The sequence below is a fragment of the Thamnophis sirtalis genome, unplaced genomic scaffold (assembly GCF_051295495.1).
Source record: "Thamnophis sirtalis isolate CommonGarterSnake01/CBP01778 unplaced genomic scaffold, rThaSir2_p1.2 scaffold_7, whole genome shotgun sequence".
Lineage (NCBI taxonomy): Eukaryota > Metazoa > Chordata > Lepidosauria > Squamata > Natricidae > Thamnophis > Thamnophis sirtalis.
Window position 1 is genome coordinate 39,257,884 of NW_028261387.1, and position 20,151 is coordinate 39,278,034.

The window sequence follows — 20,151 nt, forward strand, 5'->3', positions numbered from 1 at the left end:
TAATTAAATACATGTGCTTGATTATGTTAAAGTTTTTGCAACCTGCAGAATCAAATCAGCAGCAATCTTGGATATGTAGTATTTAGAATTGTACCACAAGGTCTACCATGTCTGTCCTTCAGATCCCGAAGATGGAGCTGTTTTTCCAGCATTAAACAGGCATCCTAGAGGGAAAAACAAGTAGCTATTACAACTTACAATTTCTGGAGAGCAAAACTCCAAACTGTCTCTAGAGATGGAAAACGAAATCTTTATTAGACTAGCACTGATGATGTATCTATATAGGGTAATAAAACATCTGAAAGAAAACTCAAGAGAGCACCAAGGACCCCTCATTTCAACCCTGAGCTACAAATATTCTCCTTTATTGAAGTCTTTATTGCTCCACAATCCTGGTCTTCATTTTGCACTCATATCTAGATATTTGAGCAGAAACCCCAGAGGTTAATCTACGTTTCCCGGCAACTGTAAGCACCACTTCAAAAAATTTATCTCTAGTTTCCGTTGATGCAGCTTTCCGATTCCCCTCCCCCCCCTTTTTTTTGCTCTTCCAGAGAACGGATGGAATATTTCTCATCTCTCTTTTGTTTTAAAGAGAGGCGGCGGGTTCTTTAAGGGCTAATTCCCGCCCTCTAGTTTGGCGGGTGGGGTTTCCTATTCGATGACGTCAGGCTCACTCATTGATAAAAGTACCGGGATTCCTTGACTGTAGGCGCAGAAAGAATAGATGAAACTTCCTTTGCCGGCGCGGCACGTGCCTTTGCGAGCGCTCGGAAGAAGGCGCCGGGACGCCCACTCCTCCCCCTCCCTCCTCCTCCTCGGAGGGAGTGAAGAAGCCGGGCTATCATGGAGCCCGTTTGTTTCCCCCCTTCTCATCCTTTCAATGACCAGGTTATGGCCTCGGATCTCTACAAACCTCCGTTCCCCGCGATCGAGACGCCTAAATCCACCCGTATGGAGACCTCTAGACCGGCCGAAGTACCCACCCGAATTATTAGTGACCCAGTCACGGGCAGATCCTATACCAAAGGCCGCCTGCTAGGCAAGGTACGTGCGGTGGATTTTCCACGGGTAGGAAAGGTTTCGCTGGAGGGGGTTTCGATCGCGATTCCGCGGCCGCTCTGCAGTCGGTGTCCGAGGGATGAGGCGAGCTGGCTTCTGTTCTAAGCGCGGAAAGGGGCTGAATGAGCCGCGTTCCCGATTGGGAGAATGGATTTCAGGAGTAGTTTAGTTGGGTTTATGCTGGGAATGATTGAACGTAATAATAAGCGTGGTACTTGAGGATTGTTTTTGTGATGGGGGAACAAAAGGCTTCTCTTCTCCTGGCCTGGGTTTTTGACTTGTCCCGATTGAGGCTCTTCTCTTCCCAGCAGGATTTCGATTGATCCGAGACAGGCCTGTCTGGGCACGACTCCTGCCGTGCTCTCCCCGTTGGGTGACGTGGGATCTTATGCGATCTGGTTCTTCTCCCCTGCCGCCGGCATGAGCCTCTGCGTTCTTCTCCCTCTTCTCCTTCCTTTAAAAGCAACAGAGATTTCCCATTATTGAAAACCAATTCTCTCTTAAGAGGATTCTTTTAAAGAGATCCGGGCCTGGGTTGGTTTTGCTGGTCCTATTATTACCCGCGATAGTTTGTCTCTCCATAGTTTGGTGACTGCGAAAAAGGATTTGTAGGCTATTCACAAGACACTGAATTCTAACTCTAGCTTATGGTTGTATGCGAGTCAATTCATGTGGTTGGCTTGTTTGTTGATGCTAGAAAATTGGATTTAATTGTGAGCAAACAAATGTTAATAGAACTATTTTTCTTGTGGATTTGTGAAGACTGATCTTGGCAGAGAATTTCTCTCTCCTGACTGTAGGGATTAGCAGAAAGTAGGCAGTTGGTGACCCATTGGCCAACTTCTAGTAGTTTACATGGCTTATGGTTTAGGGTTGTGTTAATTAACCAACTGTGGCTTAAATAGACCATGGTTAAGCAAGCAACAGAAATATAAGTGATCACAATAGAATAAAACTAGCAAAACAAATATTGATTTAATACAGAGTATTTAGAAGGTGGCTGGGTGCCAATAGATTTCTGGGTTATGAAGACTGAAAACTCGGTTTAGCTTTGAGATCTAAAATTTCTGGGTTTTGAATTCTTCAGATAAATATTTGTTTCACCTATTAGGCCTCCAATTTTTATTCATTTATTTAAAAAAATTATATGCTAATCATCTCCCCAACTTAATGGTTTATGAGTTCTAGTAAAAAAAAAAGCTACCACAGAAATTGGACTTGGGACTGGGTGGCCTTGATCTGAATTGTGCTTATATGAAGTTTTTTTGAATTATTATGAGCTTAGCCTAATCCTCAGACTTCTGAGGGTTATCTCCTTATAAGCTACCCAGAGCATCCCAGAGAAAAGGTGGGGCATAAATGCCAAAGGCATTTAGAGGACTGTATCCTCACATGACTCTTTCATGCTCAGACAAGTACATCAAGTAACTCAATAGGAATAGCTTGAATCTGAAGGCAGTCCAGTATGTTTATTCTCCAGTTGCATTGGACTTTAAGCCTTGTGATTTATACCTAGTATGACTGAAAACTCAGATGGCTGGGAAGTAATTTTCAATGCATTTAACAGCATCACATTGAACAAGGCTGCGGTGCTTGCTGGTGGAGGCTGTGGAATTCTATACTCATAATGTGACTATGACATTCTTCACCAAGCCATGTTTTTCTTTTAAATAAATCTCTGAACTCACTCTTTGTTCTTCTAGTATTTTGAGGTTTCTCAAGTGTTTTCTTTAGAAACAGATAGCTGTCTTTTAATGTTCATGAAGCAATAAAGAAGCAATATGACCATGTGAAAATAGAACTAAAGATGAATTCCAAGATTAAGCAAAGAGGTTTTTGTATATTTTCTTAATCTGGTCTTGCACTATAAAGTTCTTGGCATAACTCATGGAAGCATGCATTTATTAAATTTTTAAAGTATGTACCTAGAAATGGATTTCATAGGAATGAGTGATCAGTACAAATAGATCTATGTCACATTTTCCCACCGTTTTGATAATGGCAATTTCTGTATTTTCATCCTAACAAATCAGAATGTGTTTTGTGACAATAGTCCATAAATCTCATGAAGCACACACTGATCCACAGGCGCTTATAAAAAGGCATTTGTTATATTTAAAATGCCATAAGGCTATTATTTAAGTACATGCTGCTGAGTTATATATTATTGGATACAGAGGATTTTTCAAAATATAAGAGCAAGAATATTTTGATTAAAATATATTTTATTTTTTGATCATACAAAATTGGTATACTTGTTGAGCAATATACATAACTAGCTTTCTGAATGGTTGGAGAAAACAGCAGCTTTTATGCTGGAAATCTCTGCCAGGAAAACTGATCGTGTTTCAAAGATCATACTTTGTTAGAAGAGGTGCAATTTTGATTGTGTTTGCTCTACATCATACAAAGCAATGTGTCTGTGCATTAGTTATGGTGATGTTTTTGTTTAATATCAAGAAAAACAATCTTTTGCATTGAATGTGGCTGTGTGGAAATACTTGTTTTCTTATTGCTATCAATTGGGAACTGTTTTTGATGATACTAGCCTAAATTGCTTCTATAAAGACAATATCCAAGCCAGGATTCTCTGGTGCAGAGAAACTGGTTTGTCTTGGCCAAAATGTTTAGGTGTGAAGCTTTTTCAAACAAAGGAGTATGGTATAGCCAAGCTTGTATATGCTGCTTGAAAAACTTGTCGGGAGAGTAATTTTGTTTTGGGTGTCATATGAACAGGGCTTAGCCATTCTCTGTTGAAAAAAAGCCTACCAGTGAGTAAAGTGAAACCCAAAGGCGTGAATATAAGCTCCAAAGCTGTAGGAAAAACTGTATCCTAAAAACGTACATAACAAAGAAAGAATAGTTAGTATATTTCAAATTGCTGGATGAAATTTATCAAATTTGTACCTGCATGTTCCTGACAAACATTAGAAGCAATGAAATATTTGATTGTGTAGTCAGCACATCAAACATGTTGTTTTAACATTTGAAACAAGAGCTTGAAAATTTAGGCCTCGGTGTGAGAATTTGCATCAAAAGTATCTCTAGCCATCCACTTCTGTTGAATGCCTTCCAAGAAGCATATTATCTTCTGAAACATACTATTTTACTGTCAGCAAGCTGCCACCAGTAACTTTCTAAAAATTAAATTTCTTTTTTGGACGCAGTATGTAAGGAAGATTATGTTTTCCAAGTAAAGTAATCCAAATTATTCTAGCTATTTATCATAGGATTCAGTTTCTAGGTTTCTTAACCATTATATTTGCTGTTTATAAATAATAGTTCTGTGGTTAAAATTTGAATGATCATAAACCAGAATATGACTCTTGAACTGTCCTTATATCTAACTGATTTAAGTCTGCTATGCATTTGAGTCAGAGGTACAATGAGACAAATATGGGCAAAAGTTTTGGACACATTTTCATCTTTCTAACACAAAGTTTGACATTAAACAGGGCCCAGATATTTCTAGGTGACCTCATCCTATTTATGCAATTATGTACCCGTACCATTTGTGCTGTGCTCTTGACAAGATATTTATCTTGAAGTTTTAGGTCTGTTTATTATTGCTCAGTGTTGCCACAAAAAGCAGAAGGTCTGAGAAAACCTGCTACATTATAAATAGGCTATTATGGACATTAATGTATTTGACAAAGAATATTCCTGATTGTTATTCCTCTCTGAAGCTTTTACCTGGAGACCAGACCTGTAGATGCTTTCTACATTCCTTTGTCTTTCCATCTCTCTCTCTCTCTAACAATGGCCCATTGGCTTATTTCGGCATAAGGCAAGAGAGATGGTGCGGCAGGAAGTAAAAAAAAAAGAATGACCAAGAACCTTGACTACAGTCGTATGTTCAGAATATTATATTCAGAATAATGTAGGTGTCTTGAATAAGTGTCTTCCAATAATTTTACTTGTGCATCATGGGAAAATGGAAAGTTCCTGAAGCATACATAGGTAATTTCTGCTTTTTAATTGGCAGGGGGGATTTGCAAGATGCTATGAAGCAATTGACCTCTCAAGCAACGCAACATATGCCGTGAAAGTTATCCCTCACAGCAGAGTGGCTAAACCACACCAACGTGAGAAGGTATGTGATTGAGGCCTGAGCAGTCTGAGAATAAATGATCAATTTGTGCTAGATGTTGGTTCTGAACTATATCCCTTCTGATGACTCTTTCAGATCATCAATGAAATTGAACTACACCGAGATTTGCATCACAAACATATCGTGAAGTTCTCACATCATTTTGAAGATGCAGACAACATTTATATTTTCCTTGAGCATTGTAGTAGGAAAGTGAGTACTGAGTTACATTCTGTCTCTGAAGCCCCATGTGTTCCCTGAAGCATGTTTTACTATATTATAGCCTTCTCCTTATACAATTATGTATGTTCTTTTGATGCGTTAATAGTCTCTCACCATCACTGTTTCATCAAAGCTTTAGGAAGTTCTCTGCTGGGCAATGAAACTAAGGCTGCTATCACATGACCAGTTGGAACAAAAATATTTTATAGCATTGTGTATTCTCCTATGGATAATATAGTTATAGTTCATAAGCTATGTCCTCTCTGGAACAATGATTTGGTGCTATCATCTTGCAAGATCCATTTTTGTTAAACTTCGTTCACTATGTTGTTAGTAAAGATGTTCACTTCTAGCTTCTAACCAATACTGAAGGTGTGAATTGCAACTTGCCACTTTGATGCTTCCTGCTTGTCTTCTTAAATTCAATTCTGTTTTGAAAGTATTCTTAGAGTGATAAAAATGTTCTTTGTAAGAATCTGTCATAGAAGTATTTTCAGTATAGACATTAGGACTACCACAAGTAGCACTTGTTCTATTTTAGTTACTTGTTCTTTATTTGCACTTTAATTTCATATAAACAATGTCAACTTTTGGCATCTTAATGGCTTCAGTTGCTGTGGGGTGCATCAGAGTGGGTATTAAACTGTCCGGCAAGGATTACTTGCTGAAATAGTATTTGTAGATGTTACATCAGAATTCATGCCATTACTTAAGAGAAGAATGACCTTTGCTAGAAATGGCTATTAAGATTTGAAAATGTCTTTGGCGAACCTTCTTAATCTTTAATATCAATTTTCATTTGTGCAGTTCATATAGATTTTACCATATTTCACTGTACCCTGTACACTGTACAAGATAAAATGTCGTGTCACTTGAGTATCTTGAATTTTGGAAAGTGGACATGGAAGTATTACACGGATTTTATTTGAAGTCTGAGAAAAAAAGTTATAAAAACTTGTAGATACACCATAACTTCATTAAGAAGATTAGATGGGAATGTGGAAGAGAGTTAAGGATCAAATGGAAACATACTTGAATTAGAACACTTTAGACTGAGTTTGATTGGGAAAATATTAGAATTTGGAAGAGCAACATATGGACACCGAGACATTAATGCATTCAGTACCTATCATCCCTAGCTAGCATACCAATATGGTGGATAAGATGTTACAGTAGAACAAAATCTATTGTACACAAGTTTGTCCTTGCCTGATATGTAAAGGATTGAGGAGAAGACCTTTCTAACCCCTTTACTATCATGAGGTTCCTGGGTAACTCATCTCTATGTCCCATGTATTACAGTTCTTTTCCTGCCACCAACCACCAGTATGGCTTAAAGTTTTCCATCTTATCAAATTGAAGAATTGTGGAGCAGATTAGATTAATAAGTGGCTCTTATTTACTCCTGAATTTCACAGAGGAATGGGTATTTGAACTTGAGTTATGAACAGTGCGCCAAATAGCAATCTGCTTGTAGCCTCTTTATAATTAATTATGTCTTGTTCCAGTCTTTGGCACATATCTGGAAGTCCCGCCATACCCTCCTGGAGCCAGAGGTTCGGTATTACCTCAAACAAATAATCTCTGCTTTGAAGTACCTCCACCTTAAGGGCATTTTACACAGAGACCTCAAGTTGGGTATGTACACTACAGCTGTTCTCTTACTCATGAGTAAAATAAATTGTGCCAAAAATATATATCTAATTTATGAACTACAGTACTTGTTTTGAGAATGAGATTGCCTTAAGGAGACACAGTATAATCTCTCTATATTTGCATGCTAAGATCTTCTCTTTAAAAAAACAAAAACAAAAACTGGGATTCTAAATGCTAAAATGTACTCATTTTAAACTTTTTTAAAATTTACATGGCACTTATTGTATATAGGATTAGTAACATCTTGGCCTAGAGGCCAGGGAGTTGCAAACTCGGAGAATATTTTTGTAATGTCAAATTGAGGTAGAAAGGCAGGAAATAGGTAATAAAAACTAAGCAAATAACCAATATGTCTGCCACAGGTAACTTTTTCATCAATGAAAGTATGGAACTGAAAGTTGGTGACTTTGGTTTGGCTGCTCGCCAGGAGCCTGCAGACCAGAGAAAAAAGTAAGTGGTTCAACATTTTTATGCCAGGCATCAGCAAATTCTCCGGGCCTTTGCTGTATTGCTTAATATCTCCCAGTTGCCTAACCCTTCTCTACCCACCATAAAACTGAAAATCAGGAGATTTTTAGTGGAAGTTCTAAATTCCATTTTTTCAAAAGAGTCTATGATGGATTAGAAAAATTAGAAGGAGTGGACCAGTGCAAACATTAGGGTTTGCAGGCCCATGTTGCCAGTCTCTACTGTGTTTCTCTGGGACCATGTTCTTGTGCTGCAGTCTCTAATGCAGTCTTTATTCTAAGTAAGGGTGAAGGCTCTTTTTTTACAGAGCTTTATTGTCCTGGTGCTTCATTCTTTGCAGCTGTGTTTGGGGGTGGGGGAGGGGAAGAATCTGAGTGCAACAGGGGCCAAGGGACTTGAAATAGACTCCTTTGCATCAGCCTGGAACTTGGTCACCGAAGAAACAATGTGGTAATGTCTAAGGCTGAGACCTTGTGGTTTGCTCCATAGAGGGAAACAATGGGTAAACTTACATTGTGTTACACTTCGTGCAAATGTTGACAGTTGGTGTTGGCAATCGTACTGATCAGAAATGAGTATTAGTGGGAAAGCAGTGTCAGTCTTACCAGGACAGGTTGTTAGATGCAGAAGCCTCATACTTCCTCATTGGGAAGTTGTGTTAAGCTTCTTGCATGTCCTGTTCATAGAACAAGGCAATGTGTTCATATGATTTATGAAGTGGCTGGAAGAAGGAAGATTTCTGAAGCCCAGCTGCAGAATAAAAGAAATGACAAAATAAAAATGGCAAGTCGTGTTTGGTTTTCTGGCACCCTTGATGAAAAGTTTAATTTCTCCTAAAAATGAATGGAACAGGTTATATTATAGCTTTAAAAAACCCTAGCAGTAGTGAAACTTCAAAATAAAAAATAGTTTGGTTTTAAATATATATTTCCTTAAAGACTCATTTTTGATTTACTGGAACTGTGCTTCTTCCCAGTTTTGACAACTTATGTTTAACAAATAGCTGGCTGATTTGAGAGGCTATTTTGGTGGGATTTTTGTGGAGGGGGAGGGAAACACTTCACTCCTATTTACCAGCGTGACCCGTCAAAACCGCGGTCCACTAAAGCGCGCCCGATCAAAGCGCGTACGTGACATCATCAGCAGCGCGACAAATAAAATTAAAAATAAATTAAATTTAAATTAAAATAAAATTAAAGCAAGCCGATTCACATAAAGGTAAGGGTTAGGGTTAGGGTTAGGGTTAGGGTTAGGGTTAGGTTTAGGGTTACGTTAAGCGTTAGGGTTAGGGTTAGGGTTAGGTTAAGGGTTAGCGTTAGGTTTAGCGTTAGGTTAAGGGTTAGGTTTAGGTTTAGGGTTAGGTTAAGGGTTAGGCTTAGGGTTAGGTTTAGGGTTAGGTTTGGGGGGGTTAGGGTAAGGTTTTCGCGTTAATTTTAAATTTACCGCTCACAGCGTGCCGTTTTCATCGCGCTGTGATGACGTCACGTACGCGCTTTCGTCGAGCGCGCTTTAGTCTACCGCGGATTTGTGGTGGAACCATTTACCAGACCTGCTGTGTGGTGGCAGCAGCAGGATCTTTGCCTCTCCTTTATCTCCTAAATGTACACCCATGAGTATTAGCTGAAAATTCTAGCTAGCCTGACCTGACCACATGAAGGATACTAGGTTGGGAAAAGTTGTCCCTTGGCATAATAAGTATTTTGTCAAAATGAATAGAAGGCATGAAAGAGAGTTGCAGAAATGTTAGGCTCAGTTCATTGTCTCATATTGTGTTCTTTTGTCCTCTAGGACTATCTGTGGTACTCCAAATTACCTTGCTCCAGAAGTGTTAGTGCGACAAGGACATGGGCCAGAATCAGATGTATGGTCTTTGGGCTGTGTCATGTAAGTCTAGACCTTAAATTTTACAATTGATTTTGCTTCTGCAGTGTGGCTTTTGTAAAGATCTGCTTTTTTATATGGGTACATAAAGTAGAATAGTAAGCATGAATAGGTGCATGCACATGTATATTATAGCGCCATTTAAAAGTCTGCTTCAGTTTTGTCATTTAAAAGTACTGAAGTTAGGCCAAAGGTTAGACTGGATCAAGAACCTGAATAGGAATTCTAGTAAAATGGATAGCAAAAGGGCAAATTCCAGCTACTAAATTCAGTTTCAGCAGAGTATTATGGGGAAACTGCAAAGTAATCACAAAATAGCATTATATGAACCTTCCCCAAGCTTTGATAAACAGCTGGCAATGGGATATATAAATCAATCACTTCCTTGAGTACCATATAAGCCCAAGTAAAAATGGACTTCATGGAGGCAGTGACTTTCATGAGGCCTGTTTTAGTTCTCTCTTGATTTCTGCAAATCTTAATATTCCTTCCGTAGAAGAGCTGAAGAAGCTTCTTGAATGAGAAGCGAAACATCTTCAAAGAAAAATCAGAAAGTCCAGTTGCCTCTTGAAAAAGCATCTTTGGGACTTCTTCCGTATGTCTATAACATACAGTGTTCTGATGAAACATAACAGAATAATAGGGTCTTCTAGTCCAACCTCCTGATCAATTGGTCTATATGCTATTTCAGATAAGTGGTGCTCCAAAAATGTTTCCTTGAGGGCATTAAAAGGAGTTGATGACAAAAGGCATCTACTTTCCCTTGTTGATCCCTTGTTGATACCAGGTCTCCATGACAGTCTAGTTTCATTGTTCTTGTAGTCTATAAAAATTAGCCTCTAGAAAAAGATCAAGTGATTATCTAGACTGTCTAGATAATCTAGACAGTCTAGATTATCTAGATCGCGGAATTTAAAATATGTGTGATTCATGTGTTTTTAAGCATAAATTGATATAACGCTGCTTTAAAAGTCAAAGCATTAGTGCTGTCATTAAACTTTTAATGACCTGCTTTTTTAATTTCTTCAAAACAAATGGAAAAAAGTGGCTTCTCTGCAACACAAAGGGTGACTGTTTAAGTCTCAGGTGATATTCAGCAGTTTTCCGGAGCATCTTGAAAAATACTCTGAGCCTTTAGATTGCTTTGCTTTGGTTACCCACAGTTTCCTGTTTACACAGCATGTATGGAAAATGTACTTCTAAATGCTGAGAAAGGGGAGAGGGATCTTCACTGGGAAGGCACTTAAGGGAAGAACTCCTTGTTCTTCTTCAGCTCAGTTTCATTCCAGAAAAGTTTAGTTCCTAAGAGATTCTTGGCTCTGATCACATGGAGGAGCCCTGTCATCTGCCAGCCGGATGTGCCTCCGGTCTGCAGGCACTTGGAGGAATAGCAATGTCTCATGAGCTTGATTACAGAGAAAACTTAAAGCTGGGTGTTGTCTAACATCAACTTCCTCCATGGTTGCTGCTGAGTCAAGTGCTAATAGAGAGCCTGCCAGTGCTGACTGCAGAAAAGTGGTATCCTTCAACCTCCTTAGCATTCATCATCTGCCCTCTTCTTTCTCTCCCTCCCACATCTTAGGTACACTTTACTATGTGGAAACCCGCCTTTTGAGACTTCAGATCTCAAGGAGACCTATCGTTGCATCAAATATGTTGTATATACGCTTCCTCCTTTCCTTTCTGTCTCGGCCAAAAACCTTCTCACGGGCATCTTGAAACGCAATCCAGAGGAACGCTTCACCTTGGAAGAAATCTTGGACCACGAGTTTTTCACGAAGGCAAGTCCTTTCAAAAGTGCACTATTTTAACTTTGGCGCAGTAATGCCAGGACCACAAACTGGGCTGTTGCAAAATACAATCCACTGGTAGTTGTATCTCCGTACTTTGCTTGGATACTGCCCTTCTAGAAGCAAGGTTTTCAGGTGAAGCTGTCATTGGGGCCCTTGCAACGCAAGAGCATCCCTGCCCCTATTACTAAGGGTGTGAACTGGAATCTTGCCTGGATTGTAATTTAGATAATTACATCCTGCTTCTAATTAACGCTTATGCTCACATGATTCTGCTCTTTACTCTGGCTTTTGATTTCTGAACAACCTCATTCTTGCCTCTTAAATCAGAACCTTCTGCAGAATTTTAAAACCCATGACTGTGGAACATGAAAATGGCCCAATCTCAAACCTGCATAAGAGAGTTCCGAAAAAGGAGAAATGTAATATAATGAATGCTTTCTGCTCTGACGGTTAGTTTATGCTAATATTTTTAACTTTCTAGGCATACACACCTGATAAGCTCCCACCCAGCAGCTGCATGATGGCGCCCGAACTGAGCCCCCCCAACCCTGCTAAGAGCCTTTTGGTAAAGGTCACAAAGACACTCTTTAGAAAAAGAAAGTCCAGAGGTGAGTTTTGCAATGTGATTTAGTGTATGACATATTTCCTAAAATCCTAAAACCGTATTGGATTATAGCATGCCTATCCTATCCAGTTAGTTTGTGCTCTTTTGGTTGCACAGCTTAGACCAAGCACCAGAGAATATTTAATTTTAATTGGTTTGGGTGTTGCCTTTGCATGCCTGGGAAATTTTGAAAGTATCAGAATTGGCAACAGGCAAGTTATTCTTAACAATTTACTATATAATATTTGAAATATAAATAATGGACAAGGGAGCTGTACATTTGGCTATATTATCAACTATATCATTCCTATGTATGCCTAGAAAGTTAAAAATATTAGCATAAACTAACCTTTTGGATAGAATTGTGGTCAAGATGAATGTAATTTTCTGGTTTTAATACAATCTCCTATAGATATTATCCTTCTTGAACTCATTTTGTCACTCATAGAATTGCCTGTTATATAACTGTTCTGAATTTCCCCCCCTACAGTTAAGAAGGCTTCTTCTGAAGAGAAAGATGACATCTCTAAGCTGGTATCTGGCCTTGTAAAGACTTCTATCTGTAGGCAAATAAGTCACAAAACTGTGGACGGAAATGAAGTAAGTTAACTTTAAGAACTTCATTGATCCCTTTCAGAAGGGGAAGAAAGAAAGATTAATTGTATACACTGAAATTAATGAAAAATAAAAGATCGGATGGATACAAGGATATAGACTAAAATGACTCCTTTTTTTTTTAAGGTCACTCCTGTGAATGGTCAGACTCCTAGCTCTAGCCCTACAGAGACCCTAGCTGAAGAGGGTTCACAGAAGTCCATCTCCAGATCCATTCGTGGGACAACAGCTAGCAGCTGTGAAGGTGAGAATTACCATTATCTCCGGTAGGATATGGTGATGTTCAGAATACATTTACCCAGAAGTGGCTATTTTTAAATGTATACAAAGTTGGTTAAGTGGTTTAAATCCAATAAGAAGGAGTTTACTAAGAGCAGTAGAGCTCAAGAAGCTTCTTGGATGAGAAGCGAAACTTCTTCAAAGAAAAACAAAGTCCAGTTCCTCTTGAAAAAGCACCTTTGGGACAACTTTGACTTCGATGACTGAGAATCTCCATAGACAAGCAGTAGACTTGCAAATACTTGAGAGCAGGATTGTAATTTGAACAGATGACCTCATAACATTGGAAATTCAAGATAGCTATCAGTCCAATAGCAGAACCAAAACTTATTCCTGGCCTTTCTTAGATAAAATATAATATTTACCAAGGAACATACGTAGGTATGGAATGTTGCAAGTATACCTGACATTTGAAGAAGAAAAAAGATCATTGGAAGAATATCTGAAATACAAGGAAGAAGATGCACTGAAGCTATTTCATGATGAAGGCTTACTAAATATTGGAGAAAACAAACTGACCTACAAGAAAAGATCAAGTGAAAGATAGAAAAGAGACATGACGAGGCAAAGTGTTACATGGCCAGTACAGAAATAAAAAAAATAGGCAAGCTGGTAACAACAAGACCAGGCAATAGCTAAGGGCAGGAAAGTTGAAGAAATAGACTGAGGGGCTAATTCTGGCTGCATAAGATTAAGTCTTAAGAGCATACAAAATGCATACAAAACCAGTCTTGAGAAAGGTAGCCACAGACAGCAAAGGCCACTTCTGCAAAGAGGCTGAAGTGGACCACCTAGTTAGCCGCTGAAGAAAATTGCACAGGCTGATCATGATCAGTGGCATGACAAAGTACCAACAATGGTGCATTGGAATATCTGGAAGAAATACTATTTTACCTGCAAGTAAGAACTGGTAGGACCACAAAATAGACAAAATAATAGAAAACAAAGAAGCTTAATTGCTCTGGGACTTTAAAATTTAAACTGACCAACACTGCCATACAGCACCCCAGACATAGCAACTATGAAGAAAGATTTTTAAAAAGTTTGGCAATAGACATGACAATACCTGAAGACAGCAGAATAGAGGAGAAAGAAATGGAGAAAAATATCCATTAAATACAAAATCCTACAAATAGTTGTGGAATGATTGTACCAAGGGAAAGCAAAGATTGTACCCAAGGCACCTGTTGCTATTGGTACCATTCCAAAACATCTAGAGTGCCATCTGAACACCATTGTCATTGACAAAATCACCATCAGTCAATTGTAAAAGGCAGCTGTGGAACATCTTAAAGATGAAATCTTTTAACACCATCAAACAGCATCTGCCTACTCCAGGTATTTGGGAAGGACTCAATAGGTGCATAAAAACGCCAAATTCAGTCTTAGCATTTGGCTGACTTTCTGACCAACAGTTTATTAAACTTGTATGTGGCCTGACTTCAAGGACTCTGGGTGGACTACAGCAATCAGATTAGAATAAAACTACTGAAACAGGAAAAAGAAAGATACAATATGGCAAATGTGACAGGCCAGATGGCTCAAAGTGAGGGGGTCTTGTTCTCCTTTGCCAAAGGCCCTGGGTCTCCATGGGTCTTCTAAACAACAGCAGAGTGGGGGCCACCTTGGCCAGATGGTCTTCTGCTATGGTATGGCAGGGAACAGCAAAAGGGACTAGTACAGCTTTAAGAAGCTCAATCAATTTTGCAACTTTGGTGAACCAGAGATTGCAGTTTTACATCATCATCTAATAAAAAGGAATTTCCCTAACATATATCTATTCAGATTGTTAGCTTTGCAAACAAGAATCTCCTTAAGCTTGCTCCGTAGAAGCTGGAATAATCTTGTGTCATTATTTTTCTTTTGTCTAGTATTTGAAGACTGTGTCACAGCATCAGCTCTTTTTGAATCTGCTGTTGGGCTCCTGAAGAACTGTCTTTCTATTATGCCATCAGGTAAGTAAAGGGTATTCAGAAATCTGGAATGGGCTGGTGGACCATGTAGAAAGAGCTCCTCCTGAAAGTTAATATAATATAATAACAATAAACAGGATAAAGTACAGGAGGTAGAAAGCTCTATATTGTGGCCTCCGAACACTTTCCTTTCTCCCAGTCCTTTTTAATATTAATGTCTAAGTGTTGATGGTATGTTCACTAGAAGGGAGAATGGACAACAGCATATTTTAATCATATCGACCTCCTCCATTTGTAGTGGGAGAGATACTGGGCAATTATCTTTGCCTTTGAGTCTTTCACTATGACTTAGGACGCTGGAAAATTGTAATCCTATTCAAGATTAAAATTGACCATGTAAGCAGCCAGGATGAAGCCTGTTTTTCCAGTTATATTTGTGTCAGCTGGAAGTGCCTTTAAGGAAGCCTTTGTTTGCATGCAAAGGCTTCCATGTGAGCTAAAACACTCTTTACAAAGGATTTGAACATTGTAAAGAAAGCTAAATCATATAGAGGCCTGTATATGAGCTTTCCTGGCTGAATGTGCAAATGGCTTTTCGCACTTGGTCATGAATTGGAAGAGAGTGGTTCTTCATAAATAAGGAATAATTCTTGCTTCACATAGTCGTCCTCCATATTTAGAGGCAGATGTTGGGAAAGAGGAAGAGGAGCCATCTTAGTTTGCTCCTTTCTATACTTTCTGTCTTTGATACAGTTCTTTAAAGAGGATTGTTTGATCTAATATGAACAATTTCTCCTAAATTAATAAGTATCTTTGTTCATTGTCCAGCTGAGACGAACCCTGCTTCCCTAGCTTGCCATGAACATTTTGTTTGGGTGAGCAAGTGGGTGGATTATTCCAACAAGTATGGATTTGGTTACCAGCTCTCCAACCACAGCATTGGTGTCCTCTACAATGATGGAACTCACATGTCTCTTTCGGCTGACTGGAAGTAAGTGGAAGAAATTGGTTCATTGAGGACCTGAGGAAGGGATATGGATATAATTGAGTCTGGTAAAGCACTTGGATCAGCTCTGCACTATAGCGGAGGACCTATTGCTTATCCTTATTGGCCGAATGATAATCACTGGGTAGAACAGGCAATAAATGGATGACTGAAGGCATGAGCAAGGAGGGAAAGGAAAAGTGACATTTTCCGCTTAAAAGTAGTTCAACAATTTGTGCTTGCCTTTTTCCCCCTTGGGATGCTCTAGAACAGAGGTGTCAAACTCGCGTCATGAAAAGTCATGACTTTTTCCTCCCTTTCGCTAAACCGGGCGTGGACGTGGCCAGCACGTGACACATCTGACCTGCGGGCTGCGAGTTTGACAGCCCTGCTCTAGAACAGTGGCCCCAACCTTTTGGACACCAGGGCCTGGCTCCATGTAGAAAGGTTTTTCCATGGATCAGAGAGAGTGTGGTTTTGCATCCCACAGATGGGGTTTCGCTTGTTTGCGCAGTCCAGTTGCTGGCATACGATCCACGAACCGGGGGTTGGGGACCCCTGCTGTAGAAGACCTGATATGTGTTTTTAAAACACATTTTAATATTTATCACTATATTAGAAACCGTCTTTAGGAGCTGTGCACTTCCACTCCCATGTCCTACGGCAGGATTGCTGGTGTTACCAATGCTAAATTGTTGAATGGCCAAAAAAAAAATCAAATCAAAATAAGTTTACACCTCTCCATTTCATTCTACCATATGTAAATACTTTGTACATCATAATAGCTCCAAAGTGCTTCTGGCTACTATAGCTAATGACATTCTCTTGCCTTTTAGAAAAGTGCATTACAACCTGACAAATAGCAAACGCTTCACCTTCCCGACTTCTGCCATTCCCGAACAGCTCCAGGAACAGATGGGGATTCTGCAGTACTTTGCTTCATACATGGAGGAGCATCTCATGAAGGTGAGATGTCATGTATGATTATGTTTTTGCTGTGATGGTTTCTGAATGCAGAAGGAATTGCCGACAAATTCATCTAGAAGTTGATATGCATCTTTCATACTTTCAAAGAAAATAGTTAAATCCTCCCTTTCTCTTTGATCAGCAGGTCCCATTGTCTGATCTGTACTCAGATGCTATGCCTTATCCTTCTGGCTATGCCTATTCCACATGCGTAATGAAGCTGCAGCTAAAATTCTGCAGAATGCAGTGAATTTTTGCTAATTTATCTTTTCTTAAATATGGTTTCTGGTACTGATGTACCTGAGCTGTTGTTTTGCAGTAGAAGCTGAGGAATTAACTTATTCTCATGTGGGTGGGAATGCTGAGAATAAATTGAGGAGGAATGTTAGGAATTGATTGTTCTTTTGTCCGTTTTTCTAACTTTTCTGTCCTCTTTCAAAGGGTGGAGATTTGCCCAGCATAGAAGAGGCTGGACAGATGCCTCTGCTGCTCCTACAGTGGGTGAAGACTAATCAGGCTTTACTGATGCTCTTCAGCAATGGAACTTTACAGGTGTGTAATGCAACAAGTCTCTTATGTAAAAGTATTTATGACCTGTGACTTGTCTACTTAATAGAATTCTAGACAGACTTCTCATGCCAAACACTTCCAAGGCTACTTCATGTTAACTGATATAAGAACTATTTTTATTAACAGGAAGATGCTATGCCAAAGGTAGCTTATCTTCTGAAGGTTTTTATTTATTTCTTGCCTTTACTATTTCTATAAATAATGCAAGGTGGCGAACATACCTAATACTTCTTCTTCCTCATGAAAATATAAGGTTGTGCAATGGAAAGGGGTTGCCTATGAGGAGGGAATCCTATATTATTGCTTTCAGAGTAGAATAAACAATAAACTCATATTTGCTACCTTATTATACTTGGAGAAAAAGCACAATATAAGTGCATATATGCTTGTTATAGTAATGTAACATATATTGGATATCTGTAAGCCCATTTCTGTATATCTGGTTTCTACTCCTTCAGTTCAACTTCTGCATTTTGCTTCCTTCCAGTGTTTTAACTGAAGGGAACAGAGGAAGAAAAGTACAGCCAAAGTCTCATAGTGTCCTAGCAAATGTGCCAACCAGGGGTGTGGCACACATATTCTTTACAGTCTCCATAACCACAAAGATCATACAGCCAGAATTTAGTAGCAAGCCACTAAATAGTAGCTGTTCAATTTCCTGCCAATTTTCAGCAGGAAGTGAAATATAGTAAGTCAAGCAAAATGCTTATATGCTTAATCCACCTCTAAAATATAAAAGGTAATCCATCAAAAAGCATATCTAAAATTTTAGGCTTATTTCTGCTAAAGTTATGGAACATTGCTTACAGCACTCTATAATTGAAAAAGAGTTATTTGTGCTTAATCTGGATGCATGCAATATAAAAGTGGAGAATTAAAAAATAAATGCCGGACCAGGGGTGTTAAACGTGCGGCGTCACATGATGTATCGCAACTTTCCCCCCTTCCCTAAACATGGGCTGGCCAGCATGTGACGCATCCAGCCCGCAGGCTGTGAGTTTGACAGCCCTGTGCTAGACCCTTAAATAGCCATCAATGATGAGCATTAAGAAAGGAATTGTGCTGTCTTTTTTATAGGTGAACTTTTACAACGATCATACCAAGGTGATCTTCAGCAAACCTGACCACTCCTGCCTCCTTACCTACATAAACCGTGATAGGAATTCTTATACTTATAAGATGAGCAGCATTGCAGAACTGGGCTGTTCCCCAGAACTTCAACGTCGGCTCAAGTATATTCTCAAACTACTGCTACAGCGAGCAGATGCTTAAGGCTGCAAGTGGAGTAATCTCACCAGAACATCCCATTACTCCAAGGATGGATATGTTAATAGCATAAAGGATGGCAAACTCTAGGCATCCACAGTTGAAAGCATTTCGATGTCTAATTTTCTAGAAAGGAAAACTTCAAATCTGCACACATGTAGCTCCAAGCCACTCCTCAGGATTCATCCACTTCTGGATCCCTTTCCATCATTGTGTTTCTTGTTTTTTTTTTAAAAATGGCTTGATGTGAATGCTTCGGTTCACAGACTAATGGTGTAGGGATAGATGCCTTAAGTTTTATGTCTGTGCAATTGTTGCACAATTGATTATGCACATGGTGTCACTGGATAGAAAGGAAGGAGAAATTACGCTCCATACACTATATACAGGGAACAGTACAGGGTAAGGAAAATGCAAATATTTTTTTATGATGGTTTCTAGGCTTTTGGTCTAATGCCTGATAGCAGATATTTGGTATGGAAAGTGGTGTACCAGAGCCTGATAGAGGAGTAAAATATAGAAATTGGTGGCTTATGTGTTGTCTCAAGTCCTTGCAACACTACCATCGTCTGCTCAGGAAACTGGCATTGCACCACTGGGAGTTGCATTACTACCCAAGCTTCACTTGGCTCTGACTCATGGACCAAAGCTGTGAATTGGGTGTGGCTATCTAGAGAAGAAAAGGCTTATGCAAGGAAGTAGTTGTGGCATGGCCGACTTCTCTACTATGAAAGCAGATAAACAGCTTCTTGTGCCAGCTGTAATATAGTTCTAAACAATAATGCATGAGCCACTCTAGTTGGCTAGAGTGCGAATTGCCTGTCCTCTGGAATTGGTAAAGAAGAACTCCTCCAAATTTGGAAGGACTAGTTAGTGGCGAGAGTTGAATGTTCGGCCTTAAAATCTGGATTAATTCAGGCTTTTAGTGTTATTGCGAAGCACTTGAAGCTATGAAGGGACATGTTGGGTAATATAACTGTTACACTAATTAAGCAAATGGGACTCCTTTTTGCTGAAACTGTGACCTGTTTGCTCCAATTTCTTAGCTGCTTTTCAGTCCAGGGTATCTCACAAATTGGTACAGACTTGAACTGCTTAAAAAGAAGCTACCCACTTGAAGTTTTGAACCTGACAGACTGTTCAGCTATGGGGCCTACATGGTGTGAACATCAAAAAAGAACTTTATTTATGTATTTATGCCAACTATTTATTTTGCACATGTGTTCTATCAATCACGCACACCATATTTCCCCAAATGCAGCAGTTTGATTATAATAAACACATTTTTAATAAAAGCAGGGAGAAATGCTTTTTTGTGTCCAAAACAGTGTCTTGTGGGAACCAGTTGACTCTGGAACTTGGAGTAAGGCAGCTAACCACACAAATTTCTTTAGAGCAGTAATTTAAGCACTGACATGCTACAATATGCTGTATCCTCTTCACAATAAGAAAAGTTATTTTACACCAGTATTTTGATACAGAGAAACTGACAAAACAAATATCTGAGTGGTAGACAGATTTGGTGTTCTGTGCTTCCAACTAGTTTTCAGGCTTCTGGAATTCTGTTGCCTATTTAGAGAGGCTAACAACAGACATTTATTGTTTATTGTTTGCAGTGTATTCAATTTTATACAGCACATCTTGCAAGATGCCAGTTTATAGCCAATTCCTATGAACAGTCTAACAGAAAAATATCTGTATTATCAAACTCAGGCCACTGGATAAAATCCCAGATGAAAAACTCGATAACAGCATTAAAATTCAAAAGCTAACCTGAGCAA

General features: G+C 39.1%; 1 protein-coding gene across 1 annotated transcript; it reads left to right on the forward strand.

The window, feature by feature from the left end:
• Window positions 1–716: 716 nt before the first annotated feature.
• On the forward strand, window positions 717–19,665 carry PLK3 (polo like kinase 3). Its single transcript, XM_014061915.2, has 15 exons — window positions 717–1,047; window positions 5,048–5,155; window positions 5,249–5,365; window positions 6,883–7,012; window positions 7,393–7,480; window positions 9,287–9,382; window positions 10,962–11,160; window positions 11,654–11,780; window positions 12,267–12,376; window positions 12,518–12,635; window positions 14,542–14,625; window positions 15,412–15,574; window positions 16,405–16,534; window positions 16,976–17,086; window positions 18,182–19,665. The coding sequence occupies exons 1-15, from the start codon at window positions 847–849 to the stop codon at window positions 18,374–18,376; spliced, it is 1,977 nt and encodes a 658-aa protein (XP_013917390.1). The 5' UTR covers window positions 717–846; the 3' UTR covers window positions 18,377–19,665.
• Window positions 19,666–20,151: the final 486 nt, after the last annotated feature.

Bases quoted from the DNA above. Each gene is read 5' to 3' on its own strand.
- PLK3 (XM_014061915.2), top strand. From the start codon at position 847: ATGGAGCCCGTTTGTTTCCCCCCTTCTCATCCTTTCAATGACCAGGTT. The intron at 1,048-5,047 runs GTACGTGCGGTG...TTTAATTGGCAG, and splicing joins AAGGCCGCCTGCTAGGCAAG to GGGGGATTTGCAAGATGCTA. The intron at 15,575-16,404 runs GTAAGTGGAAGA...CTTGCCTTTTAG, and splicing joins TCTCTTTCGGCTGACTGGAA to AAAAGTGCATTACAACCTGA.